The sequence below is a fragment of the Hyla sarda genome, chromosome 1 (genome assembly GCF_029499605.1).
Source record: "Hyla sarda isolate aHylSar1 chromosome 1, aHylSar1.hap1, whole genome shotgun sequence".
Lineage (NCBI taxonomy): Eukaryota > Metazoa > Chordata > Amphibia > Anura > Hylidae > Hyla > Hyla sarda.
In genome coordinates this window covers 364,404,743-364,422,194 of record NC_079189.1, presented here as the reverse complement: position 1 = coordinate 364,422,194, position 17,452 = coordinate 364,404,743, and the positions used below count along the sequence as shown (strand labels likewise).

General features: G+C 41.1%; 1 protein-coding gene across 1 annotated transcript in view; it reads right to left on the bottom strand.

The window, feature by feature from the left end:
- Positions 1-17,452, bottom strand: part of ENTREP1 (endosomal transmembrane epsin interactor 1) — a 61,991-nt gene that overhangs the window by 12,160 nt on the left and 32,379 nt on the right. Inside the window, exons 5-6 of the mRNA XM_056523054.1 lie at positions 10,650-10,757; positions 8,804-8,937 (exon numbers count right to left, since the gene is read on the bottom strand). Of these exons, the coding sequence (XP_056379029.1) occupies positions 8,804-8,937; positions 10,650-10,757 (242 nt within the window). The remainder of the gene's footprint in view (positions 1-8,803; positions 8,938-10,649; positions 10,758-17,452) is intronic.

Below are 17,452 nucleotides of genomic sequence, written 5' to 3'. Positions count from 1 at the left end.
TAACAAAAAACCTGTTCCCAAAGAATACATATAAAATCTGTGGTCAGGTGAGCAGAGTGCAAAGTAACTGTTCTTTTGTGTATCTACTTTAATTAATTGTTAATCTGTAGCTGCTAACTAAAGGGGAGCCCATCTTAGAGTAGGTAGGTAAACACAGCCATTAAGGCCATCAGACACAATGTATATCCATAATGTTACTCTGTACAACAGAAGATAGTAGACCCATTCTTCTTCATTTAACCTGCTACATTACAGTTAATAAAGACTCAATATCCCCGTAAGCACAAAATTGGGCGGACAGTCTTAAATTGGACCAGATTTGTCAAAGTTGCTGAGGCTGATAGATGAATAGGACTTCCTAGTCTAAGTTTGCACCTCTGTTCTACGTTTAGACAATTTTTTTGGGCTTACTCTGGGGGTGGCCAGGACGAAGAATAACACCGAAACGTACGTTGGGGTGGCGTCGCTCCTGTTTCACATCTTCTGTACCTTCTTTATCTTGCAATTATACCAGGTTGGTATTGTATGCTTGCCCTATATGTGTGTTTAATATTATGCATTGCATATCTTTGCCAGTTTGCACATGATGTTCAATGTTTACATGTGACAGCAGGTAGTGACGCCCTTTTTGTTCCAGTTTCTTCCCTTATGTTCCTATTCCCATTTGGTTTTACTTGATTCAATAAAAGTGTTTATTTTTAATCTCAGTAAATGACTCCAGGTTTCTCAGTGGCTTGTGTAATCTATGAGGAGGTCATACATGAAGTCCATATGGTGCTAGGTTCCATGATTCAAGATGATTATCAAGGAATTATAGGTTGTACCCCTTTAATTTATGATTCTTTTTACCTCTTCCACAAAGTCTCTCCCTACACAAAGCCACCTCCTATTTTCCTATTATGGTAAAATTGCTATATTTTTCCCATTGATTTTGGAAAATAGCAGTAAAAGTATGGGAGTACCTCTAATTTAACACTGCATGTGAACACACCCTTAGGGTATGTTCACACTATGCAATTCCCAAGGAATTACGCCCAGGGAATTACGCGCAGTGAATTTTAACATCAGTGTGAATGGGTCTTCCGTGTGACCCGTTTATACTGATCAATTTCAGCGGCAGAAAATTTGGCTGCTGAAATTGTTTCACGTAAAGAAATGTTAATTATTTGCGTGGAAGTCCGTGAGCACTGCATAGCAGTCAATGGTAATGGCTGTGCATTCCTACCGCCACAGAATTCCACGAGCGGAGATTCAGCTTAAATTGCCCAGTGTGAACGCACCCTTAAAATCCCATTGTCTGATTTTTAAAGAATTTATTTGCTAATTATGGTGGAAAATAAGTATTTGGTCAATAACAAAAGTTCATCTCAATACTTATATATATACCCTTTGTTGGCAATGACAGAGGTCAAACGTTTTCTGTAAGTCTTCACAAGGTTTTCACACACTGTTGCTGGTATTTTGGCCCATTCCTCCATGCAGTTCTCCTCTAGAGCAGTGATGTTTTGGGGCTGTCACTGGGCAACACGGATTTTCAACTCCCTTGGAGATTGGAGACTGGCTAGCCCACTCCAGGACCTTGAAAGGCTTCTTACGAAGCTACTCCGTTGCCCGGGTGGTGTGTTTGGGATCATTGTCATGCTGAAAGACCCAGCCACGTTTCATCTTCAATGCCCTTGCTGATGGAAGAAGGTTTTCACTCAAAATCTCACGATACATGGCCCCATTCATTCTTTCCTTTACACAGATCAGTCATCCTTGTCCCATAGCAGAAAAACAGCCCAAAAGCATGATGTTTCCACCCCCATGATTCACAGTAGGTATGTTGTTCTTTGGATCCAACTCAGCATTCTTTCTCCTCCAAACATGATAAGTTGAGTTTTTGCCAAAAAGTTCTACTTTGGTTTCATCTGACCATATGACATTCTCCCAATACTCTTCTGGATCATCCAAATGCTCTCTAGCAAACTTCAGACAGGCCCAGACATGTACTGGCTTAAGCATGGGGACACGTCTGCCACTGCATGATTTGAGTCCCTAGCAGCATAGTGTGTTACTGATGGTAGTAGCCTTTGTTACTTTGGTCCCAGCTCTCTGCAGGTCATTCACTAGGTCCCCCGGTGTGGTTGAGGTTGTGGACAGGTGTCTTTTATACTGATAAGTTTAAACTGGTGCCATTAATACAGGTAACGAGTGGAGGACAGAGGAGACTCTTAAAGAAGAAGTTACAGGTCTGTGAGAGCCAGAAATCTTGCTTGTTTGTAGATGACCAAATACTTACCGTATTTATCGGGGTATATCACGCACCGGCCTATAACACGCACGCTCATTTTACCAAGGATATTTGGGTAAAAAAAGTTTTTTACCCAAATATCCTTGGTAAAATGAGGGTGTGTGTGTGTGCATGTGAATACACTGATACACTGTTTCTGACCCCGCAGAAGCCCCCAGGAAAGGCAGGGGGAGAGAGGCCGTCGCTGCCCGCTTCTCTCTCCCTGCCATTCCTGGGGTCTAGAGCCCTGCTGCTGCCGCTTCTCTCTCCCTGGCTATCGGCGCCACTGCCCCTCCTCTCCCCCTGGCTATCGGTGCCGTCACTCGTCATTGTGTCTCGCAGCGCATAGCAACGATGCAGGGGACTCCACACCAGAGGCCAGAAGTAGCGAAGACCTGACCCCGGCAACAGGAAATTATAAAACCGGGGATGGGGGAGGCAACGGGGCAGCGGCGACGGCAATGGGTGCCGCTGCCCCTTCTCTCCCCCTGGCTATCGGTGCCGCTTCTCTCCCCCTGGCTATCGGCGCCAGCAATGGGGCAGCGGCACCGATAGCCAGGGGGAGAGAAGAGGCAGCGGCACCGATAGCCAGGGGGAGAGAAGAGGCAGCGGCGCCGATAGCCAGGGGGAGAAGCGGCGGCAGCAGGGCTCTGGACCCCAGGACAGGCAGGGGCAGAGAAGCCGGCAGCGACAGCTGGTCTCTGCACTTGCAAAAGCCACCCGCTTTCAATCAGGGAACTGCAGCAGCTTATCGGCGTACAACACGCAGATAGACTTTAGGCTAAAAATTTTTGCCTAAAAAATGCGTGTTATATGCTGATAAATAAGGTATTTTCCACCAAAATTTGCAAATAAATTCTTTAAAAATCAGACAATGGGATTTTATGGATTTTATCTTCTCATTATGTCTCTCATAGTTGAGGTATACCTATGATGAAAATTACAGGCATCTCATCTTTTTAAGTGGGAGAACTTGCACAAGTGGTGGCGGACTAAATATTTTTTTGCCCCACTGTACTGGCTGATAAACAGGAATGAGTGTCCTAAGGAAAGCTCACTTTCCCTATAAAAAGGGCCATATAAAAAGGGCCTAAACTAAAAAAATAAATAAATAAACTATTGTAAATTAAATTTTGGGGACACACAAAAGTCTCTAAAAACAAATGATCCAGAAACAAGAAGTGAATATATTCACTGCCTAAAGAAGCAATTAAAATAATGACACGTTCAAACTACATAAGCATCTGTTCCTTTCTTAATAGCAAGGAACATTGGACTTCAGCAATCCTCTTATAATGCTATTTGGGCCAAATGTGTCTGTATTTTAATCAGTCTCTCAATTTGCCTAAGTAAGAGAACAAGACCATACTACCACAGCCACAGATGTTGATGTGAGAAAGTTTCATGGTGAGTTATAAAATGAGGAATACAAATAATTTTTATGGTGATAGGATCCCTTCAAATAATCGATGTACAGCATTACAGTCCAATCTGCAGCCATCATAATATAGATAAGGAGGAGCTGCACTCATTTTCTGCTAAGTAGTCATGCGGGCGGTTCTACTGAGGGACTGACAGCTATCTGTGTATGTGTGCACAAAAATAGAGCTGTCCATCACTGAGTGCGACCACCCACATGACTACTTAGCCCGAAAAAGAGCTGAGATTTACATGAATACTGATAAATTAGCTTCATACTTTTCCCACTATATATCAATATAAAAATAGAAATATCAATCTGTTCAGCTCTTCCTGCTCTATAACATGATGCCTGCAAATTGGACTGCATTTTTAAGGTGACAGGTTGCTTTTAATAGGCACTACCACCTTCTCCCTACAAATAACAGAACTTCACACAGAACAGATGTGTATAGATCACAATCTTAAAAAATAGCTAGAAGACAACATTAAAGAGGTACTACAGTGAAAAACTTTTTTTTTTTTTTTTTTTAAATCAACTGGTGCCAGAAAGTTAAACAGATTTGTAAATTACTTCTATAAAAAAAATCTTAATCCTTCCTGTACTTATTAGCTGCTGAATACTACAGCGGAAATTCTTTTCATTTTGAAACACAGAGCTGTCTGCTGACATCACGAGCACAGTGCTCTCTGCTGACATCTCTGTCCATTTTAGGAACTTCCCCGGAGTACCCCTTTAAACATTAAAAAGAGTTTTATTGAAACATGTATGTAACACAATACAGATAAAAATGGAATCCATACAGGGAAAAAGAGGATATGGTCACTGAAGGGTAGGCTATAAAGGCATATATGGAGACATCTCTATGTCCTATATTACACATTGGTTATAATGAAAGTGATATTGAAGGGGTACTCCAGTGGGGAAGATTTGTAAATTACTTCTATAAAAAATCCTAATCCTTTCATTACTTATCAGCTGCTGTATACTCCAAAGGAAGTTGTGAAGTTCTTTTCAGTCTGACCACAGTGCTCTCTGCCGACACCTCTGTCTGTGTCAGGAACTGTCCAGAGCAGGATAGGTTTGCTAAAGGGATTTGCTCCTACTCTGGACAGTTCCTGACACGGACAGAGGTGTCAGCAGAGAGCACTGTGGTCAGACTGAAAAGAACTTCACAGCTTCCTCTGTAGCATACAGCAGGTATTAAAGGGGTATTCCAGGATTTTTTTTTATTTGACTATGTTACAGGGGCTGTAAAGTTAGGGTTGTTCATAATATAGTGTCTGTACCTGTGTGTGATGGTTTTCTCACAAGTCTTATGTGAATTTCCCTCCAATATTTATTTTTATCAGCATACAAAATGACTGTCTCAGATTTTTCCCAGGTTGCAATGCGGCCGAGACCTGACTCACTAGTCAGCTGATGACAGGGAGCCTATCTGCTTCAATGGGTGGAGCGATCGCTTGGTGGGAGAGAGATCAATCTGCAACTAATGCAACAGCTGTAGGGACCCTGATTGAAAACCACAGGTCTTTTGAATGGATGGAATGGAATGAATATTTCTGTGCATACCTATTCGCTTCTTTGTATTGGTATATAGATGTGTATATGAGACCAAATGACAAAGAACGTCTTCCATTCTAGCATTCTAGTAGACTTTGTGAGGCCCTGTATTACACTTTCTGCTAATTTATTTCAATAAGTGCTGTGTGGCTGAATTTGTTCTTGCTAGCCAAATTCGCAGCCACTTGTTGGCTGGGCTAAAGACAATTCTAATGGAATGTAGAGGTATTTAGATTTTTTATGTACTTAGAATGCACCACACTTCGAAAAATGTTCAACTTATTTTGACTCCTTAAGGACGCAGCTCAGTTTCACCTTAAAGGGGTACTCCGGTGGATCAACTGGTGCCAACAAGTGAAACAGATTTGTAAAGTACATCTATTATAAAATCTTAATCCTTCCATTCCTTTTAGCTGCTGAATACTACAGAGGAAATTAGGAAATTATTTTCTTTTTGAATTTCTTTTTACTGTCTGACCACAGTGCTCTCTGCTGACACCTCTGTCCATGAGCAGCATATGAACTGTCCAGAGCGGCATATGTTTGCTCTGGAGACTTTCTCCTGCTCTGGACAGTTCCTGATGTGGACAGAGGTGTCAGCAGAGAGCACTGTGGTCAAACAGAAAAGAAATCCAAAAGGAAAAGAATTTCCTCTGTAGTGTTCAGCAGCTAATAAGTACTGGAAGGATTAAGATTTTTTAATAGAAGTAATTTACTGTTTGTTTTGCAACAGCTGGAGGTCTGTTTTGGAAGCACTGCCGTACGAGACGTTTTTCATTTTTATTGGGGGCGGGGGGGGGGGGGGGGGGGGAGAGACAGGGTACGTGTGTGTACAGTGGGGATCAAAAGTTTGGGCACCCCAGGTAAAAATTTGTATTAATGTGCATAAGGAAGCCAAGGAAAGATGGAAAAATCTCCAAAAGGCATCAAATTACAGATTAGACATTCTTATAATATGTCAGCAAAAGTTAGATTTTATTTCCATCATTTACACTTTCAAAATAACAGAAAACAAAAAAATGGTGTCTGCAAGAGTTTGGGCACCCTGCAGAGTTAATATCTTGTACTGCCCCCTTTGGCAAGTATCACAGTTTGTAAACACTTTTTGCAGCTAGCCAAGAGTCTTTTAATTCTTGTTCGAGGTATCTTTGCCCATTCTTCCTTACAAAAGTCTTCCAGTTCTTTGAGATTTCTGGGCTGTCTGTCACACACTGCTCTTTTAAGGTCTATCCATAGATTTTCAATTATGTTGAGGTCAGGAGATTGTGAAGGCAAAACCTTCAGTTTACGCCTCTTGATGTAATCCCCCGTGGATTTCGAGGTGTATTTAGGATCATTATCCATTTGATACACATTATCCACAGATGGCATCAAGTTAGCATCCAAAATTTGCTGAAATTTTATTGAATCAATTTTTCCTTTTTCCTACTCGTGAGATGTTCCCTGTGCCACTGACTGCAATACAACCCCAAAGCATGATTGATCCACCCCCATGCTTAACAGTTGGACAGAGGTTCTTTTCATTAAATCATGTTCCCCTTCTTCTCCAAACGTACCTTTGCTCATTCCGGCCAAAAAGTTCAATTTTAACCTCATCGGTCCACAGAACTTGTTTCCAAAATGCATCAGGCTTGTCTATATATTAATTTGCAAAGTTCAAACACAGATTTTTGTGGTGAGGACATAGAAGAGGTTTTCTTCTGAGGACTCTTCCATGAAGACCATATTTGTACAAGTATCTCATTATAGTGGAATAGTGTACCACAACCCCAGTGTCTGTCAGATCTTTCTGGAGGGATTGTGCAGTCAAACGTGGGTTTTGAATTGTTTTTCTCACAATCCTGCAAGCTGTTCTGTCTGATATTTTCTTGGTCTTCCAGATCTTGCTTTAACTTCCACTGTTCCTGATGACTGCCATTTCTTAATTACATTCCAAACAGAGGATATTGACATCTGAAAACGTTTTGCTATCTTCTTATAGCCTTCTCCAGCTTTGTGAGCGTCAACTATTTTCAGTTTCAGATTTCTAGACAACTGCTTAGAAGAACCTATGGTGCTGATTGTTGTGGCAAGGTCAGATGAGTCTGGGCATTTAAAACCTTTAAGATTGACATCACCTGGTCTTCCCAGATGATGATTGAGAACAATCCATGACACTGGCAGGTCTCAGCTTTGCAAAGGGGGCAGTACAAGATATTAACTCTGCAGGGTGCCCAAACTTTTGCAGATGCCATTTTTTTGTTTTCTGTTATTTTGAAAGTGTAAATGATGGAAATAAAATCTAACTTTTGTTGACATATTATAAGAATGTCTAATCTGTAATTTGATGCCTTTTGGAGATTTTTCCATCTTTCCTTGGCTTCTTTATGCACATTAATACAAATTTTTACCTGGGGTGCCCCAACTTTTGATCCACACTGTGTATGTAGTGTTTTACCCTTTATTTTGTGTAGTGTAGTGTAGTGTAGTAGGGTACATTCACACTGGCGGGGTTTTAAGGCGAGTTTCCTGCTAGGAGTTTGAGCTGCAGCGGAAAATTTGCCAAAGCTCAAACTTGAAGCAGGAAACTCACTGTAAACCCCCGCCCGTGTGAATGTACCCTGTATGTACCACATCAAACTGCTGTGTGGGCATGCTGGGAGTTTTAGTTTTGCAAGATCTATAGGGCCACAGTTAAGAGACTACTGCACAGTGATCTCCAAACTGTACCACTCTAAATCTTGCAAAACTACAAATCCCAGCATGCATAAACAGCAAACCGTTGTCTGCGCAAGCTGGGAGTTGTAGTTTTGCAACATCTGGAGGGCGACAGCTTAAAGACCACTGTTAACTTGGCCCTCCAGATACTGCTAGGCAACAACTCACCTGGCAGCAGCAGGATCGCCGCCCGCTGCCGCACAGAGGAGGATCTCCGCCGGTAAGTGACTTCCGGCGCTGGTCCTCACACAGTTCCCCCGCTCTGCCCAGACTACCGTGGGTGGGCAAATCGGGGAAACCAAAACTTTAACCCCCCCCCCACCTCCGATCTGCTATTGGTCGGTCGCTTCTGACCGACCAATAGCAGGGATGGGAGTGGTGGCACCCCTGCCACTCCACTCCTATCCCTTCATGGGGAACGGGGGTGTCTTTGGACAGCCCCGTTCCCCCTTATTTTCCAGGTCACCGGAGACCAGTATGACCCAAAATCGCTGAAAATTGCCGGTCTGAATTGACCGGCGATTTCCAGCGATCGCCGGCATGGGGGGTCTCAGGACACCCCTCGGCGATGTGCCGGGATGCCTGCTGAATGATTTCAGCAGGCATCCCGGTCCGGTCCCAGACTGGCTAGCGTCAGGGACCGAAATTCCCACAGGCATACCTCTACGCCCCAGGTCCTCAAGGACTCAGGATGCAGGGTGTATACATACGCCCTGCGTCCTAAAGAGGTTAATAGCAAATTGTCAAGAATACAGACTGTGGGAAATTTTAAGTATTAAATGTAAAAATTGCCAGAACCTAAATAACAACAAATATAACATCTTGAGCTACTGAAAATATTCAGAACTTACCTCTGAGTCGTTCTGGGAGTGCTAGAATAGAATGTCGAAAAGTATGAAGGGGGAGGAGCAGGTGGAACAAAATCTTCAAAATCTGGCTCCCGATCTTGCTCTTCAGCTTCCTCTACAGAAACTTGGGACTCATCCTAAAAACAATAAAAATATGAAAAATTATCATTAAACCTAAACATTATTTAAATATTATCTGCTGTTTCATTTAGGTGTGTTATAAATCATTTTAGGCCCACTGGTTATCTGACTTTGAAGGAAATCTGTCACCAGTGTCACCTGCATTAACCTGTCGGTACCGACAGGTAGTGCAGGTGATACTGATGACAACGGTACTTACCTTGTCCCATTCTGTGGAGGATCTCTGGTAATCATCTCTGTTAGCTTTATCTCCGGGCCACGGCTTGGGGCACGGGCGTAGCTTAGTGATGTCACCGCTGTTCTCTAGCAGCAGGACCCAACAAAGAGCATCAGCGGCTTTGGGCATGGGCGGAGCTTAGAGACATCACTGTTGCTGCTCTCTGCTGGGTCCCGCTGCTTGAGAACAGCAGCGGTGACGTCACTAAGTTCCGCCGGTGCCCCAAGCCGTGGCCAAGAGCTGAAGCTAACAGAGAAGATTACCGGAGATCCCCTGCACGGAACGGGACAAGGTAAGTACCATTGTCATCAGTGTCACCTGCACTACCTGTCGGTACCAACAGGTTAGTGCAGGTGACACTGGTGACAGATTTCCTTTAAAGCACAATTCCTCTTTTTACAATTTAATTTGAATAACTTTGTAAATGCTAGTGTATTTTTTATATATACTGAATTAAGTTAGTTAATATTGTGCTTTCTAAATTTCTAAATGTGATAAAAATCTAGCTGGTTGCCTAAGGACCGGACAACATATTATCTATTATCTCAGATGAGATCTAATACTGATCTCTAGCTGTGTATCAAAAATCTTAGCTCCCACAAATCATTTCTAGTGTATATTGTAACAGGAATCCAGTAAGGCTGTACATTAGAGTGTAAGCAAAAGGACTTATTTACACAACTTTGCAAGCTATGTAACATTAAACATTATTACTTCTGGTAAAACAAAGAGAATACCTTTGAGATGGATGTTGAGTCATGATCTAATATATATATATATTAATATCAGTACTTTGAGGTGATGCTCACTAGCTACCGGTATATGTTTGTTATACAGTACTTGCTACTTTTTAGCTCAGCTCAGTTTGAGCAGCAGTAATCTGTGACTACAGTTTAGCTACAGTGCCTACAGGAAGTCTAAGATACAACTCCTGTCTCATCATTGGTTTATTGCTGCTGCTCTCTTTCTCCCCTGCAGATCTTCCTTTTCTGATTGGCTGCTGTATATAAACACTGATCTATTGTAGGGTCACTTAGAAGGGGCTAATTTCCAGTACAGCAAGAAAGTAATTTCTGTACAATTTATTAAACAACCAGTGAAAACAGATAATTATCATGTTATTGCCACAATTATATTGAGCTTTAGGAAAGGGGAGCCTGGAAGGTCTCTTTAAGCTACTTGATGCAAAATCATATTTTTTTTTCATACAGTTCACACTGTAGAAACTAACACACACACACACAGGTTCATCAACCCCCATGATTCCTGCTTCAGTTTCCTACAATACTGGACTACGCTGGAATATTTTCCCCTTCTACTGTGTTTATTTGATCAATCTGATTATCTAGCAAGATACATATACACAAAAACAAGATAAAAAGGTAAAGTGGATAACAAATAAATAGAGATGTTTGATATGTGTTCAGTTGTCAGTTACTGATACAAGAAATATACAAGTATACATGTTAGTAAACTTTTCCACTCACTTACTGTGCAGGGTCGCCTAGTAGTCAGGAGTTGCAGGTAACGTAAGGCAGCTGCTACCAGGCAAACAGTGGTTGTCAGAGCATTTAAGGCACATAGGGCAAAGAAGACTTTCTATGAGAAGAATACAAATGCTGTTCAGTAAATGAAAGCTGTAATATAGGTTGTAAAAACATAAGAATCATAATAGATTCTGTTCTGTAAGATGTATCCTGTATTTTAAAAGAGCATTGAAGGGCCACAAACTGTAAAGAGATGACAACCGTCTTGTTTCTGTTTCACATTTATATGTAGAAGAAAAAAACCTTAATTCTGTCTATATTTTGTCAAAATGGTTACAATCTCTCATGCTGACAAACTTGTGGTGGTGATGGCCCCTCAACCAATTATGCCGGCAGATACCTCTAAATAGGTGTGCATGTAAATAATATATATATATAGAAAAAATGCAGGCAGCACACCACAGCTTGTATCAAAAAGGAAAGTGAGTTTATTCCATGATGTGATAGAGACTACGTTTCTCCAGCCTCACGCTGGCTTTCTTGAGAAACATTAGAGCAAACATTTTTGCAAAACTGACTTTCTTGAGAAAGCCAGCATGAGGCTGGAGAAACGTAGTCTATCACATCATGGAATAAACTCACTTTCCTTTTTGATACAAGCTGTGGTGTGCTGCCTAAATTTTTTCTGTGGATTGAAGGACCAGTGGGCCGAGGTTCGGAACATGCGTGCACCCCTTTTCTCTTCTTGCTATATATTTTTGGATGTGCTGTTTCTATTGCAAATATATATATATATATATATATATATATATATATATATATTTTATTTATTTATTTTTTTGCAAAACTGATTTTCTTGCAATGGTCTATTCATTGTGTATGCAGTGTATTTTGGAGGTATATGTTAGGTTCACAAATTATACAATTGTATAAGGCTTATATTTTTTATATGGCATGTCTTTGGATGGAGTAATATAGCAGCCCAACAAATGCCAAAAAGACACTCTTTTTGTCTTGGTTGGGTGAATCCGAACCTATCGATAGGTTTGATGAATGTGCTGGGAGCTTTCTCAGTCTATACCAGTCACTTTCCACATGCAGATTCAGCCTAACTGGGACAGCAATAATAGCCTGTGATGCAGGGGAAAATAGAAATCTGGTCAGTCACATAATCGCCATATCCAATAAATACAGCAAGCAACCCAATTTCATACATCACGCTGGCTTTATTCTAGATTTATTTTGCCATATATCACCTACAAAACATTTCTTCTTGCAGGTTAAGATGGTATAATTAGGTGGTCATTGATTGATGACTTATGGCTGTAATCTCAGATAACATCACAGTGTACTATATATTAACCTTGTCAGGAACAGACTGACCTTTTTGTTACACAAGACAAAAGAAGCCGATATTGGCTCTAATGTTCCAGGAACTTACTAGGCATCTTGTTTTACCAATAGGTTGTGCTGACAAGGCACACGTCAAAGTCTAATAAAGGTTATATTGCTGCAAACTATTGTTCGGTGTCCCTTGTGCAGCTGTCTGCCATGATTTAATGTTATCCTATCAAGCATAGTATGTTTACGTGGCCTGTACAGGTCTGAACAAGGTTTTACATGTGTTTTCACATTCATCTGTTTTTCCTTTAGTTTTTCTTGTAATTGTTGTTGAGGCATTCAATACAGCAATATGGCAAAGGAGTCTATAAGGGTGACACCACATGATCAGGTTGTGCTGTATTGCAGTTTTTAACTGTATCACTCAAGTTACCCATAGTAAGTGATGGAAAAATGTCATTGCTGTACTAATGGTGCGTTTTAACATCTGTGCTGTTGATTCTGGACGAAAGTTATTTGTGTACATCTAAAAGTATATCTTGTCCGCATGGTCATTGTTTCTGATGAACGGTTGAGGTATTACTGGAGTAGAAGTAGGAACAGAAAATCAAAGTAAAGTAATAAGTTCCATTTAAATTAATCTAAATTCACCCTAAAAAGTAAGAACTGGCAAGTATTAAAAATGCAGGATAACAGGAGCATTTCAGAAGCGGTTACTGCATGCGGCCAACCACTGTAATGACAAAGTCCCAAGAAGGTTGGCACTGCAGTAAATAGTTGGTGCCCGAAGACCAAGTGTAACGATAATCCAAAAGAAGAAAGGGTCCCGGCACTCAGAAGCTTGTGAAATCTCAAAGGTTTTATTTATGCAACATGCATAGCATACAGGGTAGGTACGCGTTACGGCTCAATAGCCTTTGTCAACCAGTACAGGTAACTGTTAGAATGCAGCTTATATAATTACATCCGGTTCACAGGTACCACATCATTAATTACTATCATTCAAAGCACATGATGTACTGTGAAGATGTAAACATAGTGAGAACAATATTGAAAGAAAAAAAGTGAGAAAACAAATCATTTTTGAAAAACTTTCGTAACGGAGATTTCCGTAGAGTGCAGATTCATTTCCCGCTCTGTAAAAAAAATCAGCAAATATATGCATTAACTCATGCCATTCAGGTCAACATATATCTATAATAATCGTGAAAGTTCATAATCGCGGTTCATACCGCGCGGCTCCAGAGTCCCTAAACGGTGTATCCAAAACGCTTCCTTCTGGATGAGCAATTTTTTAATATCACCCCCTCTCCGTGGTTGCACGACCTCATCAATCACTTGATACTGTAATTGAGATATGGAATGATTTTTATTTCTGAAATGTGCAGGGATAGGAAGAAGAAGGTTTTGGCATCTGATACTCGATTTATGGCGATTAATGCGGTCTCCTACACACTGGGTGGTCTCCCCAACGTATAGGAGACCGCACGGGCATTTAATTGTGTATATGACATTGCGAGATTGGCATGTGAAAAATTTGGTAATGGAGAATTTTTTTCCGGTATATGGGTGTGTAATTTGATTACCTTTGATCACACTGCTGCATTGAGCGCAGTTCAAACATGGATATGTACCGGTGCGTTGTGTTCCTAAAAAACTTTGACGACTTTTTTGTTTTCCACCGATGTCTGCTCTTATGAAGGTATCTTTGATGTTTTTAGATCGTTTGTTGCAGATCAACGGTGGGGTTTTGAATTCTTCTATTTGGGGGTAAGACTTCTGAAGTATGTTCCAATAATTTTTTACAATCTTGTCTATTTTGAATGTGAGGGGATGGTATGTCCGAATAAATGGAATAATTTTAGTTTGCTTGTTACGTTTTTCTACATTATGAGGGTGGGAGGTAACGGTGGGTTGGAATACTTTTTTGGGGTAACCCCTTCTGCTAAATTTGTCCTCCAATTCTTTAAATCTCACAGCACCTAATTCGGGGTCCGTCACTATCCTCTCTTTTCTTTTTTTCTGGGAGATGGGAATAGATTTTTTCATGGAGGGGGGGTGTGCACTAGTATAATGAAGTAAGCTATTTTTATCAGTGGGCTTACGGTATAGGTCTGCATAAAGGCCTCCTTTTCCATCTTTCTGAATGAGTGTATCCAAAAAACTGACCTGTCGCTGGTCAGCCATCATAGTAAATTTAAATTCTGCTCTTATGTTGTTAATAAATGAAAAAAACTCATCCAGTGTCGCACGTGGCCCCTCCCAAATGCATACGATGTCGTCAATAAATCGTCGCCAAATAATGGCATGTTTTTTAAAAAGCTCCTGTGAGTACACATATTGATGTTCAAAATGCGACATGTATGCATTTGCATATGGAGGGGCCACGTTCGCTCCCATCACCGAACCCCTGTATTGTAAATAATATGTATCCTCAAACAAAAAATAGTTCTCTCAGAACAATATTCAACAAGTCAAGAAAAAAGTTTTTTTGCAACTCATTATAATCGCTTTGATCAAGGATCCATTTAGTGGCCTCACAGCCCCGATCGTGTACAAACCAACTACATCAATGGTAACTAGCCATGTTTCACCTGTTATGTTAGTTACCCCTGACAACACATTCAAAAAGTCACCGGTATCCAATAAAAATGCAGGAGTTTTCTGGTTCAAAGGAGTTAACATCTTCTCCAACAAAACAGAAAGTGGGGAAAGTACAGAGTCCATGGAGGAGACAATAGGGCGTCCCGGGGGATCGACCAAACTCTTATGAACCTTGGGCAAGATGTAAAATACAGGTGTTATTGGATTCTGTATTTGTAAATAAGTGCACATCTTTTCATCAATCACCCCAAGGTCCCTATGTCTCTCTACCATGGACTTGATCTTTTTCTGAGTTTTACCCAGAGGGTTATTCTCAAGTGGTAAGTAAGTATCTGTATCGGACAGCTGCCGCATCGCCTCTTTTTGCGGGACACCTTGAACAGCGAGGAATTTTTGAAACTTAAAGAAAACCTTGATGCGCAACTGACTACCTTGAGGAAAGATATAGAGGAAAGAAAGAGAAAGAAATTCTTACGGGATACAGAAGATTACTTAGCCAAGCGAGTCTACCGATGGCGGGATACCTCCGGATATGCACAACGGGGACCCTCCTCTCAAGGCAGGGGAGGATACTCCTCCTCCAGCTCGGGAAGCGAGTTCCAGGTACGCCGAGACAGACACCCCCCTTTTTTTCAGCGAAGGCGAGGACGCCGGGGAGGCCGCCATCATCGGCGCACCAACCGGACCGGTGATAACGAGGTCACAGGTAATACCGAGACTTTAACCTCTGAGAATATTGTTATTAACATTTCATCTAAATGCTTTTCATCTGTGGAGATAGGGGTGTTACAAAAGGGGCTTTCATTTTGTCCTACAGACAAATTAGATACTTTTCATCTGGACATTGACTTGGAGCGATTTTTTCGCATGATCCTTTTAAAAGCCCATTTCTCCACAGATAGACCTCAACAGGACCCCTCGGCTAGATTTGAGGAGTCGGTGCCATCGCCAGGAATCCTCAAATTGGAGGATTTCAATCTTAAACAAATAAGTCATTTCATGCCTCCTAAATATTATCACCCTGTGGAGACTTACTGCAAGTTGGTGAAAACTGACATTGATAATTTGGTAAAAGAAATAAAGAGAGGGGACTACAGAGTCCGTGGTAACATTTCTGTGTTAGAGAGACGAGCTTTATCTGATCTGGCAGCTGACCGCAGCATTACCATAAAACCCGGTGACAAGGGAGGTTCCATTGTCATTATGGATACCACTTCATACAAAAAAGAGGTGATGCGGCAGCTGTCCGATACAGATACTTACTTACCACTTGAGAATAACCAACTGGGTAAAACTCTGAAAAAGATCAAGTCCATGGTAGAGAGACATAGGGACCTTGGGGTGATTGATGAAAAGATGTGCACTTATTTACAAATACAGAATCCAATAACACCTGTATTTTACATCTTGCCCAAGGTTCATAAGAGTTTGGTCGATCCCCCGGGACGCCCTATTGTCTCCTCCATGGACTATGTACTTTCCCCACTTTCTGTTTTGTTGGAGAAGATGTTAACTCCTTTGATCCAGAAAACTCCTGCATTTTTATTGGATACCGGTGACTTTTTGAATGTGTTGTCAGGGGTAACTAACATAACAGGTGAAACATGGCTAGTTACCATTGATGTAGTTGGTTTGTACACGATCGGGGCTGTGAGGCCACTAAATGGATCCTTGATCAAAGCGATTATAATGAGTTGCAAAAAAACTTTTTTCTTGACTTGTTGAATATTGTTCTCTGAGAGAGAACTATTTTTTGTTTGAGGATACATATTATTTACAATGCAGCGGTTCGGCGATGGGAGCGAACGTGGCCCCTCCATATGCAAATGCATACATGTCGCATTTTGAACATCAATATGTGTACTCACAGGAGCTTTTTAAAAAACATGCCATTATTTGGAGACGATTCATTGACGACATCGTATGCATTTGGGAGGGGCCACGTGCGACACTGGATGAGTTTTTTTTTCATTTATTAACAACATAAGAGCAGAATTAAAATTTACTATGATGGCTGACCAGCGACAGGTCAGTTTTTTGGATACACTCATTCAGAAAGATGGAAAAGGAGGCCTTTATACAGACCTATACCGTAAGCCCACTGATAAAAATAGCTTACTTCATTATACTAGTGCACACCCCCCCTCCATGAAAAAAATCTATTCCCATCTCCCAGAAAAAAAGAATAGAGAGGATAGTGACGGACTCCGAATTACGTGCTGTGAGATTTAAAGAATTGGAGGACAGAAGGGGTTACCCCAAAAAAGTATTCCAACCCACCGTTACCTCCCACCCTCATAATGTAGAAAAACGTAACAAGCAAACTAAAATTATTCCATTTATTCGGACATACCATCCCCTCACATTCAAAATAGACAAGATTGTAAAAAATTATTGGAACATACTTCAGAAGTCTTACCCCCAAATAGAAGAATTCAAAACCCCACCGTTGATGTGCAACAAACTATCTAAAAACATCAAAGATACCTTAATAAGAGCAGACATCGGTGGAAAACAAAAAAGTCGTCAAAGTTTTTTAGGAACACAACACACCGGTACATATCCATGTTTGAACTGCGCTCAATGCAGCAATGTGATCAAAGGTAATCAAATTACACACCCATATACCGGGAAAAAATTCCCCAATACCAAATTTTTCACATGCCAATCTCGCAATGTCATATACACAATAAAATGCCCGTGCGGTCTCCTATACGTTGGGGAGACCACCCAGCGTGTAGGAGACCGCATTAATCGCCATAAATCGAGTATCAGATGCCAAAACCTTCTTCTTCCTATCCCTGCACATTTCAGAAATAAAATCATTCCATATCTCAATTACATTATCAAGTGATTGATGAG